This window comes from Corvus kubaryi, unplaced genomic scaffold, assembly GCF_017639235.1.
Source record: "Corvus kubaryi isolate FWS band 111438036 unplaced genomic scaffold, C.kubaryi_AGA036_p1.0 split3-73, whole genome shotgun sequence".
NCBI lineage: Eukaryota > Metazoa > Chordata > Aves > Passeriformes > Corvidae > Corvus > Corvus kubaryi.
The window spans coordinates 16,674,390-16,695,223 of record NW_024582091.1 but is presented as its reverse complement, the minus strand read 5'-3'; the positions used below and the strand labels follow the sequence as shown (position 1 = coordinate 16,695,223).

The following is a 20,834-nucleotide window of genomic DNA, read 5'->3' as shown; positions in this document are numbered from 1 at the left end:
CTCAGCATTTAATTTTGATGAACATTGATAAAGTGTTGCTGAGTGTATCTGTGAAAGTGTGGTTATTTTTCATGCTGATGATTATGCCGCATTAAAAAATAAATTGATAATTGTGTCTCTAAAACCTGTCTTAGACAAATTCAGTGTCTTGACTTCTCTTTTTTTGGCTGAATTAGTGATACTCTTTGACTTCATTGATAGTCTGCAATTCTTTATTTCAAATGGGCCCAAACTATTCTGATTTTTCAGAATTGCCATTGCCAAATGTTTACTCAGTGACTCAGTGTGACTTAATTGGGTTGAAATACCATAACTTGTTGAAGGCAGACTTTGTGAATTATGCTTGTTTCTTCCACCACAGTTTTTGGTAGCCAAAGGAGGAGCTGTGTTCATGAATACTGCAGCAGTGCTTAAAGAAGAAACAGTTTCATGCTTTCTTCACTGGATCACATGTCCTCAGAATGAACCTTTATTGCTCCAGGCTTTTCTTTGCAGCCTCTCAGTTGGCATTTTTCAGCAATGTGGGAAGAGAAGCACAGAATGGTTTGGGTTGGTAGGGATCTTTAAAGGTCTTCTAGTTCAGTCTCCCTGCCTCAGGCAGGGACACTTTCAGTTAGATCGCAGCTCAAAGACGTGTCCAGCTTGACCTTCAGTGCTTCCAGGGATGAGGCATCCACAACTTGTTCTCTGGGCAACTTGTTCCAGTGCCTCATTGCCCTCACTGTAGAGAATTCCTTCCATATGTCCAATCTAAACTTACTCTTTGAGTTTTAAACCATTGGCTCTTGTCTTGTCACTACAGGCTGTGGTAAAAAGTTTCTTCTTTCTTACAAGCATCTTTTAGGTATTGAAAGGTCACACTAAAGTCTCCCCAGAGCCTTTTCTTCAGGCTGAACAACCCCAGTTCTCAGCCTTTCTGCATACACATGTGCTGCTTAGAATCATGGAATAATAGAAAGGCTTGGGTTGGAAAGCGCCTTAAAGATCACCTGCTTCCAACCCCCCTGCCATGGGTACGGGCACCTTTCATTATACCAGGTTGCTCAGAGCTCCATCCAACCTGGCCTGGAACACTTCCAGGGATGGGGCATCCACAACTTCACTGGATGATTTGTTCCAGCACCTCACCACCCTCACAGGAAAGAAATTTTTCCTAATATCTAATCAAAATCTACTCTCATTCCCCCTGTCCTGTTGCTGCATGCTCTTATAAAAGTCCCTTTCCCATCTTTCTTGTAGGCTCTCTTCAGGTACTGGAAGGCTGAAGTTACGTCACCTGATAGATTTTTAAGATGTCCTGGGTTGCTTAATACTGAAAACTTCTTATAAGCAAATTATCTTTGTGGTATATGAGAGCTAAATTAGATTTTGCTGTGTTTCATGCCCCAAGAGTGGAATAGTATTATGCTCTGATAGCTTTCCTGCAGTGAACATGGGTGACTGCACATGATGCTGTTATGGGAGACTGTATTTCTTCTTTTCTGTCTTGGTGCCTCAGCTGGGAAATCTCAGAAACAGTTGTCTGCCTTGTCCATGACTGCTCTGTCTTTATTAGGCTTCGTTACATATATTCTCAGTTTTCTCATGGTCACCCTTTTGCTTCATGGGGTGTTTGCTCCTGAATTAGCTCATCCTGGTGCATGCCACTCTTCTTCTGAAGGCAAGTGTCCAGGCTTGTTGGCTGTGAGCCAATGCTGAGTCCAAAGCCTTTTCTGGTCCAGACTGGTTATCTTATTATTCCTCTCTAATGAACTGGTAAACCTTAATGAAGATGAAAGAGACAAACTGTTATTCAGCAGAATGCTGCTACCTGTGACGTGACCTGGTGGGATTTGTAAATTGTTTAATTGACACTTCCCTGTGGCAGCAGCATAACTGGGGTAACTGGCGGCAGCAAATTTCCACATAATCGTTGTTCTTTTTGGGTTGTAAGAAGTGAAATTCTCAAACTTTGAGCCATTGTTTATAGCTGTCCAAAAGCGTGAAGGAGGAAAAGAACTTCTCACAGTAGACTGGAAGGAAAATTCCTCTGTGGGGTGGTTAGAGTTTTTTATTAGACATTAATGTATGGTGCACATGAGGGCACCTGGAAGTACAAGTGTTGTAGCATCTTACAAAGTGGCCAGAAGAAGGAGATGCAGAAAATACAGATGATGCTGGTATTTCTGAAGTAGAAGGTTGGAGAAGGTTACTAATGACTATCCTGAAGTTATGATAGAAAAATACCTGGGCATTCACACTCAGTGGCAGGTTCCAACTGCAGAGGCCCTGGGTAAATTTTTATGGCTAGGCATATGTGTTTCCAAACCAAATAAAAACTTACTTCATCTCCTCTCACTGGTGATGTGTTGGTTTCTGTCCAGTATTACTGTGACCTCCCTTTGAACAACTCAGGGAGTAGTCACATAATTGTTACAGGAGGTATCAGGATAAAGCTTTTCAGCAGTTGTTAAAGATGCACATCTTTGATGTCCTGTATCATAAAATATTGAGGTTGTTAGCCATGTATATCTTGTAGTCTGAAACTCTGTTAATGATATGTATGTTTTTCCTCCTGTCTGGTGCAGTTACTAATATAAAACTACTTCAGTCCCAGTGTTCAGTATTGAGAAACTCTGTGACCATGCAACATATTTTTCATAACTTTATGCTTGTATAACCCATTTAAGTTTTATTCATCGTAAGTAATTATATCGTGTCTTGAATTATGAACTCTAGTGAAGAAGCTGGAATATGCTGGAAAAGATTAGTTAGCTGAGTAGAGTTCTTCAAGAAATGTTTTATGTATTTTTCTATGCAATGCATATTAATTTATTTTCTTCATTTTCATGTCTTATGCCTTTTTTTTTTTCAGCTGTCAAACGTTTGATGAAAGAGGCTGCGGAACTGAAGGATCCTACAGATCATTATCATGCACAGCCTTTGGAGGTTTGTTTCTCTATATGTTTGCAAGAGCTTGTAGTTAGGCAGTTTTATTCACATATACTCTTAATTAATATATACTTCTCTAAAATGCATATATATTTAAAATGTACCTATTTAAGTGCTAGCAAACCTCTTTTTTTCCCTATGATGGAAATCAGCAGCAGAATTCAACTTCAATGGTTTTGTAGTTCCAGGTTTTTGATGAAAGTACGTAATAGTTTTACATTGCACCTGAGTAGTTTTATGGCATGGATGTGTTTATTCCCCCATCTCCTTTCCAAGACTGTGTAAATACATAATATTTAAGTCAAGTTTTTTGTACCCAAACCTGAAATCGGGCTCAGTTGTTGAGTTGCTCACTGAAATACTTAACCCAAAGTGATCTCGGAGGATTGCTGTTTTGCATTTAAGAAAACCTGTGAAAAACATAAATGTGTGCAATTCTGGATGCATTGTAAGAGAGAGGGATTTCATGTAAGGAGTAGCCTCTTGCCTAAACACCCGGTTAAGTTTTTGGGCTGAGAGGACAACGAAGTTCTGGTGGTTAGAAGCTTAAACAGAAAACCCTTCTAATTTCACTGGATTAATTAAAAAAAGGCACTGTCCTGTGGTATCAGTTGGGAGGTTTGATTTTTAGCTGTTTGCAGAAATGTATAACATGCTAAACATGCTCACGTAATGATGCATGTTCCTAGATGCTATAAAATATACCTTATTGTCTACTAGTTTCTATCTGTACCTTGTTTCCCCTTCCTGTGGTGAAATGAAAGGTTTAATTCTTGCTATTATTTGTAACCTACATGAAGGTCTTACTTCTGGATTGGAACAATGTCTCACTGGGAAGAGAACAGTGGCAGATGAAAGGAAATGCTGGAAATCTTAACAGTTATCTCCTGTACTTGAAAAATTGTAACTAGGTGGGCAGTCCCAACGCTGTAATACCAGTGTTTAGGATTAGCTGAGGGATTTCGTTCACTGGCAGCAAGCCTCTTTGGGGCTTCTGTCCTAACAGGAGGAGTTGTTCTGCTAGTAAATACTTAGGAAGTTATTGGCAGCACAAGTTCTGCTACACAAAAACCAGCTCAAAACCCCAAAGAAATAATGTTTAAAGAGAAGTTATTTATATGTCCAATGAAAATAATACTCTAAATTTCAAAGTGTACCTGTTGTGCAATAAGGCACAGTAGCTGTTTCGAAACTGTTAGTGGAAGAGGAAGAATAGGAATTCTCTGGGGTGTGAGTCAAGTCCCTGTGTTGACCTGGGCACAGAAGGAGCTTTGGGGAGGCTGTCATTAGTGTTCTTCTTGGTGTAGGTCTCCCCTTGGTTCTCCAGAGATTTTTGTTAACTGAGGCAAGGATCCAGTTTTCTCTTCATTGACTCAGTTTTCCATCTGCGGGGTAATAAAACTCTTGTCATAATTTATACAGCTAGTGTAAAAAATTTGGATAATGAATTTGAGGGTTTTGGCGAATTATTGTATAAGAAAATTACCAGAAAACTATAATGTTATATCCTTAGTGCTGCATTCTAGTAACTCTCCGCTTGATTTTGACTTTTTAAAACTTCTGCTGAGCACTGTTTCTTCAGCCTGTCCTTGTTCAGGAAAATGGCATTGAGTTGTCTATTTCTGTGACAAACCCTTTTTTTTTTTTTTTGTTCCACTTCTTCGATTGATGGGGGCATTTTAGGATAATCTTTTTGAATGGCACTTCACTGTTAGAGGCCCGCCAGATTCAGATTTTGATGGAGGGATTTATCATGGGCGAATAGTGCTACCACCTGAATATCCCATGAAACCACCCAGCATTATTTTGCTGACGGTAAGTAAGTATGCTTACTAGTTTTTCATTTTCATGTCATCAATTTTATCATAGGTGGAGAGAGAGAGAGATTCTTGGCATTTAACATAATGTTGTTTTTGTAAGAAAGGTTGCATAGTACAGTATAACTGAAGATCCAAAATCTTCCAAGATGATTTTGGTAATCTCTAATTGCATGAAGCTTTATGCCTAATAAATTGAAGTTTTTTCCTTCGGGAGAAATCACATTGCTGATGTGATTGTCTAACATTTTGTTCTCCTCATGGGCCCGCTGGGTTTCTGTTGAAAACATTGCACAGATGTAGGAAGGCAGACCTGTAGTTTGGGGCAAAGGCCTTCCTTTGTGCATAGTTTTGTAGAAGGTTTTCTTAATGCACTAATAGAGTCAGATGACAGAGTTCTGTGTTCAGCAAGCTGAATGCCAATTTTGTGAGGTGGCAGTAATACAGTTGTCACATACTGTTTGCATATGGAATTCTTTTGATCATGATTTTTACAACTTTTACCAAAACTCAAGAGTTAACTTCTAGCATGTTTTTTTGTATCCTCCTTCTTCCTTTGAAGGCTAATGGCAGGTTTGAAGTGGGGAAGAAAATTTGTTTAAGCATCTCAGGGCATCATCCTGAAACATGGCAGCCTTCGTGGAGTAGTAAGTAACAATTATTTGGAAAATGTTACCCCTGTCAAACTACTTGTTTCTTAAACTAAAAAAATCTCATGAAGAATATTTATAGTGGAAAAGGAGACAGATTTTGGGGGTGTAAAATTGTGGGGGAATTTGTCAAATGTAAGGTTATGAAAGAGCAAAATAGATGGATTTGGAAATGATATTAAGTAAAAGCCAGGGTTGAGAAACTGAGGGGTGATGGTAAGCTCTACTTTACTTGGATGCATAAGCATTAAGAATTCTCAGACTGTTAGAATATTCTTTGTGGATATTTAAATTGTTCTTATGAAAATAAATGCTATTACTTTGCCCTGTTTTTGTATGATCACTAAAGCCAGCTTGAATATTAATAGAGGGGAGTTTTCAAGTCTAATGGTGTGGTTCTGAGCACTAAGAGGAAAGATAATGTGGTCTGAGTTCAGAATAACTGAATCTACTCTATTTTTTAAAACACTATTATCACAGAAATTGAGAGTTGGCACAGTTCATCCAAGGCAATATGCTTGTGTTAAAGTAATTTTAGTTTTGCTGAGTACAATATATCAATTATTTCTTGACATATCAGTTTCACTTTTAAAATATGTTGGTAAGATCTTAGGAGTTTTCTAGCAGACCACTCTTCAACTTTTGTTAGGTCTCTTACGTTTTTTAAAAGCACAGAAAATGCTGTGTTTCTAAACAGGAGTTGTAAATACCTGTCTCTTTTCTGTGGTACTTATTTTTGATGTGGTATTTGTTTACTAAATCTATTAGCAAAGTGAATTCTAAAATTTCATTACTTCTCTAAAACAAAATCCAAGTATAGATGTTGTCAAGAGAGATGCTTTAGATGACAATTCTGTTACAAGCAGTTATTAATATTTTAAGTGAGCTCCTTCCCCTATTATGATGACATAAAAGGAACAAACTCTGTGATACTTTACGTAAAAGAAAAACACTGAGCATGTATACGGTAAAGTGCAGAATTAATGTCTAATAGAAAGCACACACAAAAAGAATTCCCTGTGAACCTTCTTACCTTCTTCTTCTCCCCCTGCCTCCCCTCCCCTCCCTGTCCCCCTCCCCTTTATATGCCAGTTCCGCCTTACCTTTTTTTGATCATTTTTAAAGTATGGAATATTCTTCTTGTTGGAACATTTTTGTGACAATTGATTTTTTCTTCTCTGTTCGCTGATGGCCTTCTCTTTATTTACAATATGATGTTAAAACAAAACTAAGAAAGCCTTGCAGTGTACCAAAAAAACCACCAAACCACAGCTGCTTGTATGAAATTGACTTGGCAGAATGAAGTTTTGCAGTCAGAGCTGCAACTTTTATGAGTGTAGAATGAGATTACATGACTGTTGTTTCTGCCACCTTGTTTATAGCTCTGTTTTCCCATTTTAGTAAGAACAGCTTTATTAGCCATCATTGGTTTTATGCCAACCAAAGGTGAAGGAGCAATAGGATCTCTAGATTACACACCAGAAGAAAGAAGAGCTCTTGCAAAGAAGTAAGTGCTAAGTTTGTTACTGTAGGTACATATATATTCACTCACTTTTAGAGTAATGCATTGAGTAGAAAATAAGGTACTTCAGTCTATTATCTTGCATTTATTCCAAATATAAAACAAGTTTGATGCCTTGCATATGTAGTTGGTTTTTTTTCTCTGAATATTGTGCAAACTTGGAACTTGCAGTCAAACAAAATACTTTTGAGAGGGCTCTGTTCTTTCCAGCATTGTGTGGTCATATTAGAGGTTTGTTGGAAATTCAGGCTTGGAGATGTAATTAACATTGTGATCCTGTACTAATTGCAGCATGGAGGGAAAGTGGGTATGATGAAATTGATAGTAAGTGGGGGAGAAAACAACCAAGACAATAATGTATCTTTGCCCTTAAGTAAATAATAATAATAATGAAATAATGACAAAATTCTGAAGCAACTGCTTCTAAATGATCTCCAGGAAATTATCTTAAGATGAGGTTACTATGATGAAATTATTAGCTTAGTGGACAAATGGAAAGCAGTGGGTGTTGTTTATAGGGACTTTATCAAGGCTTTTGGTGTTCTTTCCCTTATCCTCAGTCATGAAGTACAGCCTAGGTAGGTGGGGACAGTAAGGTGGATTAAGAACTGGCTGAGCTGCCTGGCTCAAAGGACTGTGATAACTAACACAATATCCAACTGCAGGCTGGTCACTACTGGTGTATTCCCAGTGTCATTACTGGGGCCAGTGCTATTCAGTGTCATTAGTGGCATTAACAACCTGGATGCTGGGACGGGGTGCACCCTCAGCAAGTTTGCAGGTGAACAGAGCAGAGTAGCTGATATGCCAGAAGGTTGTGCTGCCATTCAGAGGAGCCTCAGCGGGCTGGAGGAATGTCAGACAAAAGTCCTGCCCCTGGAGAGGAATAACACCAGCTGATTATCTGGAAGGGAGCTTGGAAGGGAAGGTTCTGGTGGAGACCAAACTGATCATGAGGGAGCAGGATGCCCTTGCAGCAAAGAAGGCTGATGGTGTCCTGGGTTGCATGAGGAGAAGCATTGCCAGGCGGTCAAGGGAAGTGATCCTACTTCAGTACTCAGCACTGGTGAGACACCAGGAGTGCTGGGTTCAGGTCGGGGCTGTGGCCAGGTCAGCGTACAAGAAAGATAAGGACTTCCTGGAGCTAATTCAGTGCAGTGCCACAAAGGTGATTGAGGGCTGGAACATGTTTCATACAGGGAGATAGTGAAAGAGCTGGGAGTGTTCAGCCTGGAGAAGAGAAGGTTCAGGGGATTATATCTATGTGTACTAATATCTGAAAGGAGGCTGTAAAGAAGGCAGAACCAGACTCTTCTCAGTGGCATTCAGTAACAGGAGTGAGTCAGTGGGGCAGGTTGGTCTTGATACTGTGCTGTCGAGGCTCTACGGTTCCTCACTGGCCTGGAGAGCTGCCTGCAGTGTGCCCCATATACCGATGATGTGTGCAAGAGAGGGAAGGTAAGGTTTTCCTAGAAACTGAAATTCCTGGATTGGAGGTGCAAGCTCCTGGGTCCAGTATAACATTTGTAATAATAGTTAAATCTTTATCACTTATCATTTTTATTTGCTGCAGATATAAAATAGGTTTTTTATAATAAAGTATAAATAACCGTGTTATGTAAGTCAGTTGTTAATACTTTCCTAAATGACATGAGAGAATTTGTGTTAGTAATATAGATAATTGTCAACATATTTTTTCAAGATAATGTGATTTGAGGTAGAGGGAAGTGTTTCTAAGCTACTGGCCTTGCCACCACTTGACTTTGTATGGATTGTTCTGCAAAAAGTTTGTTTAAACAAGCACACAGGAACACTGAGAACATGCTATTCTGTCATTTGTGGGCAGGTCGCAAGACTTCTGTTGTGAAATGTGTGGCACATCTATGAAGACAGCCCTCTTACCACTGACATCTGGAAGCGTGTCAAGCCAGGCAGACAAGGAGGCTAAAGAACTTGCCAGGCAAATTAGCTTCAAGGTGAAGTCACTGTTTAAACTTTTATCTCTCTTGTATAAAATTAGAAAAAAAATACTGAGGAAAAACTTGTAAATCGCAGAAACATTCATAATTTCAGAAAACCTTCATCTATGGCTATTTGGAAGCCTGTTTTCTTGGTATAGTCTAAAAGAGAAAAATAAGAGTGGATCTCTTGAAATTTGCTAGTTAATAAGTTGTGCATCTCAAGCATTGATTGGTTAATTTTAATTCTAGTGGTGACCAGTGTGGTAAAAACTACCTTTTACTTCCCTATTTTCAGACACTAATAACTTGATTGAATTCTCCAGAATTAGTCTTATCATGAAAGTTCTAGGAAAGTTTGGGCAGAGCTAACCTAAATTTTTTACCTTTGTGATTTTTTTTTTTTTTCCCTTTTGGCTTATGGAAGGAATAAAACATATTACTACTGAAAAATGGTTGCAAATTCTTTTGAACTACTCTGCTACTATCTGAAGATACTGAAAGTTGAACTCTGGTATGGAAGTTGCTGTGACCGAAAAATGTGTTCTCTAGCTTGTGTTTCAGTGAAAGCAAGGTTTGTTTAGACAAATACATTCCTTAGAGAATTGCATGTCTTGCATGCACAGTGTTGATTTTCACTGGGTTTACCACTAAACTCTTAAGTCAGCCACTGAGGAAGACTACTGTGCATGAGGGCAGGGAGCTACAGTTATTTTATGACAATGCGGCATTAGTGCAGAGCACATCCTCACTAAGGCCAAGGCTGGCAATATGTCCCCTTTTGTCACCTATGTTCTTCTAACGCTGTCCTAAAGGCTACTTTTACTTTTTTTGTGTGCCATGAAAGCAAAGATGGTCATCTTCTGAGCATTCCTGCCAATTTTGCAGGACATGCATGTTCTCATGCCATAATGCTTATGATAAAAACATCTCCAAGTATTTTACAAAGATGAGATAGAGGGACAGAGTTCTAAAGCTGAGCTACTTGGAGAAGCAATGGACTGCTTTTTCCTGGCTTTTTAAAAATATATAAGGGTTTAAAATTGTAGGATTGATTTTTACTTAAGAACTGCTAATCTTCATCAGAGAAATTCTAGAAATATCAGAGTATGTTTTTATTTGGGCTTCTTCTGTGAGACAAAATTCGTAGCTTACATTTCATACCTTTTTCAGATTTAAAATGAAAGACTTAGGGACATCAGTCTTTAAAGAACATTGGTGCTTTCCATGTACCTATATGCTTGACACCACCTCCTAAGAACAAGCACTTGTCAGGGAAAAAATGAACAAAAGTCTTAGGTTTCTACAGCCTTTTACAATCCGTTGTGGGGTTTTTTTAGTAAGGTAAAACAGTTCTGTCCTCTGATTGCATCCTTCTTCCCATCTCAAATCAAATTTTAGGGGTTGGGGTTTTTTAAGCTTCCTGCTTCTCTGCTTTGCTTGACTTTCTTATCTGTTTGATGTTAGGCTGAGGTGTTCAATTGATGTGTTTGTAATAAACTAATAGTATGAATTACTAGCAGGAAATACAGAAGTTTTTAATCATTTGGATACATTTCATGTCAATTTATAGGGTAAGATTTAACATCAGATTGCTGATTGAGTGTATAATGTGGAGAGTCTCTCTACTAGCAAACATACTAGCAAACTCTGCATTAGCTTCATCCTTAAAGAAGAGATTTCCTAACTTTGTGTAGGTGATCCCAGGATTGTTGTGTTTCTTACCAGCTTTAAACAAAGTGGTAATTTAAAAAAAAGCCCCATGTGTGGTATTGAGATAGGAATATGAAATTCAGGAGGGAAAAAAAATCCAACACATTTTCTCATTACGGTTTTCCTGCTTCTGTGAACATCCACCTTTGTTCCTGTCTGTTTTAATAGAAAATTATATTTTGTATTAGTTTTATATTGACTTCCAAAATTTCTTCTGCATTTTAGGTGTTATATAACAGAAATTCCATTTTGCTTAAAAAAGGATAAAGAAAAAGAAATTACTGATAGCATATGTATCACTGTAAAACAGTATGGTTTACCTTCATGTTGCCATTACAAAGCATATTTTGCAGTAAAATTAATTCTCTGCTCACCATCATTTTTATGTTTAAATATGTTGGTCATCTTTTGAATGTTAGTCTGACTTCAGTCTAGATACTAGACTTAGTACTTTCATAAACTAAAGTAAATCATATGCACATTTTGTAGTCCTTTATAGAGATTAACAGTAAAGGTTAAATAAGCTCATCTTGGAAAAAGGAAGAGTATGAAAATCAGTACTCACAGGTTCCAGGGAACTTATGATTGAATGTAGGAAAGAAGTGTTTTCAAATTGCTGGAGCAGACTACCCAGACAGGCTGTGGAATCCCCAGCTTTGGAGATGCTCAAAACTTGTCTGGACATGACTCTAGAGAGAGTTGGTCCAGGGACATCTAGAGGTCTATTCCAGTCTAAATTTTTCATAATTCTGTGTTGCTTTGTTGATGATCCATTTTTGAGTCATAACTTTTCCTGTCTGATATTACTGTTCATAATAATCAAATGCAAGGGGAAAGCAGTGTTGTCAGCTTCTAAATTTTCAAATGTTAAATCCATCTCCAGATTGTTTCGGTGCCATATTTCTTGGATTCTCTTGAGGTAATACACATCAAGAAAGAGAGAACTTAATTTCCTCACACTAAATAGTATAATGAAAGAATATTATACTGTGATCTTATCAGTTTGTTGTCACCATAACTGGTTGTTTTCTAATACACCGTTTGTATTTCTTGCTACTACTACCACCACTACTTATATCTGCATTTGAAGACAGTTACTATATTTGAAGTTGTTGTCCTTGTAATAAATTGGGATCTAGACACATGACTTGGGAGGTGGCTTGCTTACTGATAAAAATTGGTCTGGTCATGACTTCTTTTTTTATTTGAAATGTGTCGATTTTAAAAGTATTTCAGTTCAGCACTATAATGGTACGTACTTTTCCATTCCCAAGAGATTATTGCTAGCACGTATACTAGGGTTTGTGTTCTCCTACATGATACTACTGATTTCTTGTCTCAGATTTCCTAGGCATGAAACCTAAATTCTGGGAAATAATGCCTAGTAGACATTTTGTAAATGTATACGAAAGCAGTATCATAAGATACATTTTTTGTTTTACTCTGTGCTGAAATTTAAATACTGAACATTGGCATGCATATACTACCCAATGTAGTGTCATGCATATATGCCCACTCTGTCTGTGAGGCAACTTTGGTACTGAAACCAGTATAGCCACATTACATTAGCACTCACAAGACGCTCCTTAGTCTTGTGGGGAAACAGGCTGTGCTACTTCACTTGTATCAACAGTAGGTCAGCATTGTCTTAAGGACATGCAAAACACAAGTTTTAAAAATGGTGTTATTCTGACATAATGTCCTGGATCTTCTAAAGAATTTTATTTTTTGCTCTCTACATCTGTGCTTTTTTTGAATGTTGTATTTGTTTTTACGTGCAAACAAACTTCAAAATTGTTTTTTAAACTGCACATTTGCAGACTTTTTTAAAGAATGAAAATTTCTTTAACGTATTGCTGTGTGATTGAGATGCAACTGGCACATCTGATTATTACATTTTGGTAAGCCTCATATTCTCTACAATAAAATACACATTCCACAATAAGCCAGATCTTTTTGGAGCAACTTTGATCTTGTCTGTGAAGTGTACATATGTGCTTCTTGTAGGCAGAGGTCAATTCATCCAGGAGGTCTGAGGCTGGACCCTCAAACGCATCAGGACTGAACCACTCTGCTGCTTCATGTGAGCCTCAGCAGGATGGTGCAGCTAGAGCATTCCCAGATCCAACAAGTGCGACGGTATGGTCCATCTTTGAGCTTTATTGGGCATAGTCTGAACATGAAATTGGTTCTCTTAAGCTGAGTCCTGATTAAGAGTATGTAGTTCACATATTTATTCTGGAACTCTTGCATACTTTTATATAAAATCTATTAGCAAATAGTGTGCTGAATAACTTTTAGAAATAGCAATCTCTGCTTTCACTTCCTTCCCTTAAAACAGTAAATAAAGTTCTTTTAGCAGTTCTTCTTCCCAATGTTTCCTTTAATTACATTAAGTGTTGATTAAAATTTTATGGTGTCTGAAGCACTACAATTTACCATCTGCATAATGTAGCATGGGTTTTTTTCAACAGAATTCTTAGCCAGAGGCAAAAAATGTTTCAGTGATAACCTGTAGCTTTTAAATATTAATCAATACGTTCTCCCTGCCTTTTATAACCTCTTAAGTAAGTCTAAAATATTCTTACCATTTGAAGTATGACACTTATGTTTTAAAACTGCTAGGTGTAGGGCTTACATAAAGGTTTCAGAAGTGACTGAGGTCTGGTGATGGGCCAAGGCAGCTGCTGATATAACTGTTGCAAATGCAATCTAAATTCACTGATAAATTGAAGGCAAATCCCAGCTAAGCTGCCTTTTTTAGAGAGGATGGGGCTGCAGATTGGTTAAAAAACCTAAAACATGTCAAATAACGTCAGAACATCTGTTGTGTGTTTGAAACATATTTTCAAGCTATGTAGAAATATAAAACATGCTAATAGCATACTTTTTTTCCCCACAAGAAGAATTTTTCCAGATTGTTCAGGATTTAATAAACTGTTTTATTTTATTCTTCTTGTTACAAATCCTGGCTAATATAGTAGAAAGAGCTGACATACCAAGGCATTGCTGGTGTTTTCTTGAGGAGAGAAACTTTTTAAAATTAATCACACTTTTAAGAAAACTGGTTTTATCAATTATACTGATTTAATAATTAATGATAAATTTAATTTCCAGAAGAACAGGCCCATGGGAAATCAGACCTTTAAACATATAAATGCATGTAAAATATTTTTATATATGATTAACTGTAAATGATAAGCAGGTTCATGTTTTAGGGAATTAATATTCGGGATTTTTAGTTTTAGTTTGAACCAACACCTGTGTTTCTGAGCTGTCACATTTTGAGTGTTAGGAATTATCTGGAGCCATTCAGTAGGGAAAACAGCCACCAAGTGGAAGAAAGAAATGTGTAACAGGAAAGACTATTTTAAGGAATTTGAGCTTGCTATTTTTGTGTTCTTATTCATGTGAAAGTTAATAGAAATCTTTTCAAAGTAGGGCACTCTGGGCCTTGTTCTGTTTAGATGTGTGAAAGACTACCCATGCTAACCTCAGATCTTTTCTACTCAGCTGGGTTTCTTACATGTGTAAAATCTGTTTATTGAGTTTTTGTTATGTAAAGACCTGATTAAGTCTGCCTTATTAAGTTGTGTTAGATGTAGGCAGCACCAAAACATATTATTCTCTCTTCGTGGATAAAATAAATGTTTGCCATGTACTCTACAATGTGTGTTTAATTAAAAGCTATTGTAGAAAATTTGCTGGGTTTACTCTCTTCGAAAAGAGTATAAAGGGGAGAGGTAGGCCCAGTGCTGAATTCTTGTATTAGTTTGTGTAATTCCTTCTGGTACAGTAGATTAATGTGTCTCACTCTGAAGCCATGGGACCTTTTGTCTTTCTAAACAATACAGAGGTGAATACTAGAAGTAATCATGCAGAAAAAATGGAGTGTTACCTTTCTTTTGCTCCTAGAACAGTTGTAACCAGTCTTTACATTAAAGACACAATGGTAAATAGGTGCTAAGGAAAGGCTCACCCCTACGTGAAGGTGAAGGAATCTCTAGACTGTGTTTTACTATGCGACTGCTTCATGTTTGTTCTCTCCAGCAACAGTTCTCCATTCCATAATGTTTTATACCTTTAAGTTGCTTGAAAGGACAGGGATTTTTAAAATGTATTAATGGCAATATATTTGTGAGCACAGTGATGTCCTTTCTGGGACAGGCTTATCATAATTCTGGTATGAAGAGCACACTGAAACGTGTCTCTGGCATGGCATCACTTTGTGTCCATTCCTTTGTTCTGTGGGGGCCCTTATTCCTGAAGAGAGAATTTTTCATTCCATCAGAAGAAAATATATTTTCAATTAGCTCTCCCTTCTGTCAGCTTTCACTTAGGGAAAGGATTGTATGCCCACTGACTAAAGAAGGACCAAGACTACTTACAGTGTTTCAGTTAAGCATGTGTTTTACCGATTTCAAAACTCAGTTTGAAACCGCTGTTTATATTTTGGCTGTCATTGTGTTACTCAGTACTTCAGTCTTACAGATTCTTGCCCTTTGAAGATGCATGCTGTGTAGTTGCCCCATGGATGTGTTTGTCTATGCTGTGGGAGAGGTGCACTCAGAGTTCTTGACTTTCGTGCTTTCCCTACATGACCATGTCTTCCAGGTCACTTCCCTTCCTCCCCACCTTCTCTCGTCTTTTTGCCACACCAGCTGTGGTTGTTCCCATTCACAGCCCTGTTAGTAATGACTGGAATGTGCAACACTGGTGCAGATGTTGCACGTTGGCTGCTAAGTTTTATGTGCCTGTATTATTAAACATTTATCAAGGCTTTAAACAGCTTGTTTTTCAAGGAAGAAGAAGAAGGGGAAGGGGTTGGCTCTCATGCCAGTGAGAGCTGCTTCCCAAGAGAACTTGTCACAACAACATTATTGAGGTTTTCCAGGTGCAAGGCAACGAGTACAACAGCATGAGAACAAGAAAAGGAACAACACTACTCTGGAAAATGCTGCCACAGCAACTTGTATAAAAGGATACAGAGCTGCAAAGAACCGTCTTTAGGCATTAATAAGAGTAAAACACCAGGCTGTCCAAGGCATTACGCGACACAGTACATCTGAGGAGTCTAAACCCAGCGCAGAGAACACCTCTGGACTACTTCTGACAATATTTTCTTTTCTTTTTTTTTTTTTTTCTTTTAATTTGTAGTTGCTGTCTGCTCAGGGCAAAGTAGTGGTACATTATTCTTGTTTCAGTATTCAAATTGCAGGCAAGGTACTACTGAAAGTTGGCTTGATAAAAGTAATTGCCCTTAGTATTAAGGTGAGATCCTTCCACATCTGAGCAAAACAATGTTTTTGAAGGAATATATTATAGATACTCAGGTTTGACTTGGGTTGGACTCAGGTCCAGTGGTCACCTAAATTTTGGTACCAAAACTCTGATCACAGTCCATGGGACTCTTTGGTGGAGACTGGAGAGTACTGCAGTTTACTCAGCAGCAGAGGCTGATAGGCTGCATTTCTCTGTCTTCCCCCCTGATTGCACTGACTAAATCCATGTGGATTATGGGTGTCTGAACTCCCACCGAATCTGTAGCAATACATTTGGTGTATTAATATGGAATGATGTCCCACCTTGGGGCTTATAGCTAATGAATAAAGTTGATGCTTGATAAGCTTTATCAAGGAACAAGGTAAAAACTGTGGTTAGGCTGTTTTCTGATAAGCTGGGAATACATTAAGCCTCAGTACACCTGTTAGTAAACAATATCCTATAGTAGTGAGCTGCACTGATAGTAGTGGCTGGATGAAGCATTATGAGGGCCAATAAACAGTGTAACTGAAGCCAGCTACTCTTGAGCTGATGAAGGAGGTTTCTGTCAAAAAATGAGGCTGTGTTCTGATGCATGAGATTTATAGAAGCCCTTATCTTTAATCATAAGTTCTGAATGATATATTGGTAAAAAGTGTTTCCCTTTATCTCTGTTAAGGGGTGTCTTAGTTTTGTAATACTACAGCAACAATTTTAAATGTCTTGGCAATTGACAATACTTGTCCCAACTTTGATTCATTAAAAAATAGATGTTTTTCATATTAGCCATTAAGCCATGCTGTGTCAAACTTTGGCTTTTCTTCAGTTGGAAGTTACACAAACAAACAAGTATTTCACCTATCCTGATATCTGCATCTGTCCCCAGATCATTAGTATAAGTGAAAGAGACTTCAGTAACCCAGACGATTTATATGGTTCTGTGTTCCTAGAGTTTGCTGTATTTTTAAAACATCCCTTCTAAGATGATTATTTAATCCTTCTAGTATTCTGATAAAATTTTTTTAAATAATGGCCTGGAGATATAAAGGATGCAATGAATTTCACCATTCTTCAGTAGACTGAACATGTTACAAATTTCCTTACTTGCATTTTGTTAGACGATACAAGTTTTTGTTAACTCTGATATAAGTATATTTTACTGAAATAGCTTATTCATCAAATAATTAATCAGATGTCCTTGGAGCAAAGTTTTCTATCAGTCCAAACAGTTTCAGAAGTTTCAGAAATAATATGACATGTAGTAATATAAATAGTATGTAATAATATTACATGTGTGTATTAAATGTCTGTAAAGATAAGATCAGCTGCTAAAGGTGGCTACAATGTAACTATTATTAAATATTTCTATTTTTAGTCTGTTAAGCCCTCATCCATATTTCCAGTGTGGTTTGGCAAAAACCATGATTTGGCAGAAATAATTAATGGAACTTGTGTTATGTGAGGTTTTGTGTTAGTCTAAAAAACTTGTAATGTTTGCTTATGAAAAGTTTAAAGACTTGCCATTAGGGTGAAGACAAGATGATTTTGATTTTTTTTGCTAGTACAGCGCATCTGCCACTTTTAGGATTCTTAACAATTTAGTCTTCAAACAAAAAAAAATCTATCTATCTATCTGTCATTTAAGATACTGTAGCACCAGGACTCAAATTTATATTGGATCATAATCACTCATTTCTTATCTTTCTTCTGCATGTCTGGTAATAGTTGGCCACTGATTGAGAATCTCAAGGTGGTGCATTAGCTGAGCTTTGGGTGAAGCCATTGGTCTGCTGCCACCCCAATCCATCTATAATTTCCTCAGAAAAATAGCTTAAAACCTTGAAATTCTAAGTGAGATTTCTCTTGAATCACAGATCTGTTCATGTCAGTGTATGACAGCTTGTTCTGTTCAGAACAGGGCCTTTCTGTTTTATTATTAAAGTTTTGCAGTGATGAGAAGATGTGTGGGACAGCCAGTGCTAGTTACTTTTGTTAGTAAGATGGACTAGGAATATTTATAGATTTTTAAAATTTCTTTAAAAACTATTAGAAGAAAAACACTGCCTACTTGAATTGGTAATTCTTGTGTCCTGAATTCACTTTTGTCCCCCTCACCTTCTGGATGATGGGAATGTAGATGAGTCTAGGAATTTCATTTTTCAAAGACTTGGCTTCCCTAAGTCTTTATTTTCCTTGGCATGAGGAGCTTTCAAGTGAGTTCAGTGTGAAGCAATTTATTTTTTTTGCAGTGTACTGGAAATCATGGCAGGCTGCTTGGGGTGTTAGTGGCTGTCTCTGCTGATAAAATGTGTCTTTTAAAAACATTTTTCTTTGAAGCTACCCAAGCTGCTTTGCTTATTTAGGCAAGACACCTGTGTAAACAGGCAAGTTGTCAAATGTGGCAAGTAATTGCGTAAGTACTTCCTTGCCAGTGATAAACAGTGGGAAATAATAATGATGAGGAGGTAGGAATGGAAAGCCTCTTCCCTGGGCTAGACAAATCACTGACGAGGTGAAAATTTGTCCACACGCCGACCAAGTGATATTTACTGTTTTGTGGATTGTCAAACCTGATACGCAGTTGAGGACATTCCCTATCTGGTCGTGTGGAAAGGTTATCTTTTATGGATATCGTAGATGCCTGAAGCAGTGCTTAAGGTTATGGGTATTGTGTCCATTAAAAGGCTTTGGAAACAAATATAAAATGTCTGGAGTTCTAGTTTTACCTGCTGTAATGATAATCTTTTAGAAGGAAAGGGGGAGAAAGCTAACTCTGGAAAATAGCTGCAAGTTGCTTTAAATAGGAATACCAGAAAACTGTTCTGAGGACTGAAAATAAGACTTAAAAATTTTAAAATCTGCGATTTTTTCTCAGAGCTTCTTTTTTTTTTTTAAACACTTCAAAGTTGAACCTTGTCAAATGCTTATTTCTTATGACTGTCCTGTATCACTATTTTTGATATTAAATGTCGGAAGTTTGAGCTTTTTAGTCTTGCAAGAAGGATTAGACTGGTGGAAGATCAGATGTCATATTTTCTAGTTCATAAGATTGAAACTTGTTTTCTTCAGTGTAAAACTCTCGTGAGGAGAACATGATTAGCTGAAGTTTCTTTTTTAGTACTTGTAATGTCACACCGAATTTGACCAGTAGAGGGCAATAGATAAGTGCCTGCACACGTGCTGTGCTTGGGAACGCCTGCTGGTATCACGTAGGTGGTTTGTGGTTAGGACTTTCGTTGTGATTTTTTTTTTTTCAGTGGTGGTGGTGGTGATGAGAACAGACTTCTGAACTCAGCTGTCCAAAGGAAGCACTGCAGCATTGCTTAATTACAGTACTTGGACTTCTCTCCATCCTTCCTTTGGCTTCCCCAACTTGTTTCCCCTTCAGTATAGGTGACATTGCAAATCCTCAGAGATTTAACTATCTGGAGGATTATTAAAGATTTTGTGAGCAGCAAAGAGTTAAAACAAATCATAGACAAAGATATTTGAAATCTCTTTAACACAAATATGGTTTGACAGAATTCCTTCAGCCTTTTGTTGTCCATAGGACTGCTAATTTTCAGCTATAACAATCTTGTAATTATTAGTGACATGTATTAACAGTTATCTGAAGAGTACATTTTAGTCCTTATGATTTTATCTCTTACTAATCTTATGTGCTGTATTGTCTCACAACTCCCAACATTTCTTTTCCAGTCTGAAACTCAGAACAGCAGTGCAGTGGCTGGCCAGGAGCGTACTCCAGCTGTGTCCACTACCACCACCTCGATGAGTCCTCGGCAGCGCCGTGCGCAGCAGCAGAGCCAGAGACGGGCCCCGACTTCAACCGACTTCAACCGGGCACAGCAGCCGAGGGTCAACACGAACCACACGGGCTCAACTGTGCTCATCGTCCTGCTGACCTTTGCGCTGGCAGCTCTCATATTTCGTAGAATATGTTTGGCTAACGAGTATATATTTGAGTTGTAAGGTGGTTTGTCCTAACAGCAGTGACTTGAATGCTTCACTGAACATTCTGTATTGGCTATGACATGGAAACTGTTTACAAAGGTTACTTTTGTATTTACGCTTAAATCCTTATGAATGTTAATGTACCTACGGATACATTACTTGTAAGAAAAGCAAAGTTGGACATGCAGCTACAAGTTTTAATTGAGTGCCCGCTAGATACTTGGAGAAACAGTGCAGTGGAGTAGTAACATTAAGGCATGTGGAATGGGACTAAATTTGTGTCATTTATAAACTAGAAAAAGACAATTTTTAAGAAGTGGTTGATTAAGTTTTTTACGGGGCATAAACACCCATCTAAGTACCCTAAGTTAGTATGAGATTTGACATTGGAGAGGGGATTACAAAATGAAACACTATTATGTGTTTGTGTCTGGTGAACTCCTAATTTAGAGGGAATACAATTTTGTAACCACTTTAGTTTGCCATGACACATTTCCAGGGGGGAAACACATACAAATTGGTTGTGACGCTGCTTTGTGTGTGTGGAAGGGGGAAAGGAGTATGGGAGGAAAGTAGGTGCCAGAAAACTACTTGCATTATTTTGATTTTTATTTTTCGGAACAAAGATTGGATAATCTTTTGAAAGATTTGAATGTCCTCTTCTAGTACTTTCAATTGTATATCTTGTTTTTAAAATTTGAAGATTATACGAAACATGTCTATTCTTGCAATAGTTATAAATATGTAATATAATTATTTACCCAGAGCTATTGTCTTTTAATTATACCAGAAATATACATAATGTGTTGAACTGAATGTTTCATATGTAGTTTTATTTACTAAAGAAAATTTAAACCTTATTATACTTAAATTCTCATATATATGAACATGCTTAAGAGAAATATTTATTACAACCCTGCTAGTAATAAAGTTTCAAGCCAGTCTTTGGATATGTTTCACATATCACATGGCAGTTGGTTTCTTGTTTGTCTGGGGTTTTTTTTGGTTGGTTGGGTTTTTGTGGGGG

The 20,834-nt window shown here is 37.6% G+C and overlaps 1 protein-coding gene across 2 annotated transcripts in view; it reads left to right on the top strand.

Annotated features, from left to right (window-relative positions):
- UBE2J1 (ubiquitin conjugating enzyme E2 J1) overlaps positions 1 to 20,773 on the top strand; it is a 28,926-nt gene extending 8,153 nt beyond the window's left edge. The window contains exons 2-8 of one of the 2 annotated variants that reach the window (XM_042016730.1): positions 2,855 to 2,928; positions 4,615 to 4,746; positions 5,311 to 5,395; positions 6,800 to 6,905; positions 8,767 to 8,896; positions 12,599 to 12,730; positions 19,553 to 20,773. In XM_042016730.1, coding sequence (XP_041872664.1) covers positions 2,855 to 2,928; positions 4,615 to 4,746; positions 5,311 to 5,395; positions 6,800 to 6,905; positions 8,767 to 8,896; positions 12,599 to 12,730; positions 19,553 to 19,825 — 932 coding nt within the window. In that variant the 3' untranslated portion in view covers positions 19,826 to 20,773. The remainder of the gene's footprint in view (positions 1 to 2,854; positions 2,929 to 4,614; positions 4,747 to 5,310; positions 5,396 to 6,799; positions 6,906 to 8,766; positions 8,897 to 12,598; positions 12,731 to 19,552) is intronic. The other variant, XM_042016732.1, reaches the window with a different exon arrangement.
- Positions 20,774 to 20,834: the final 61 nt, after the last annotated feature.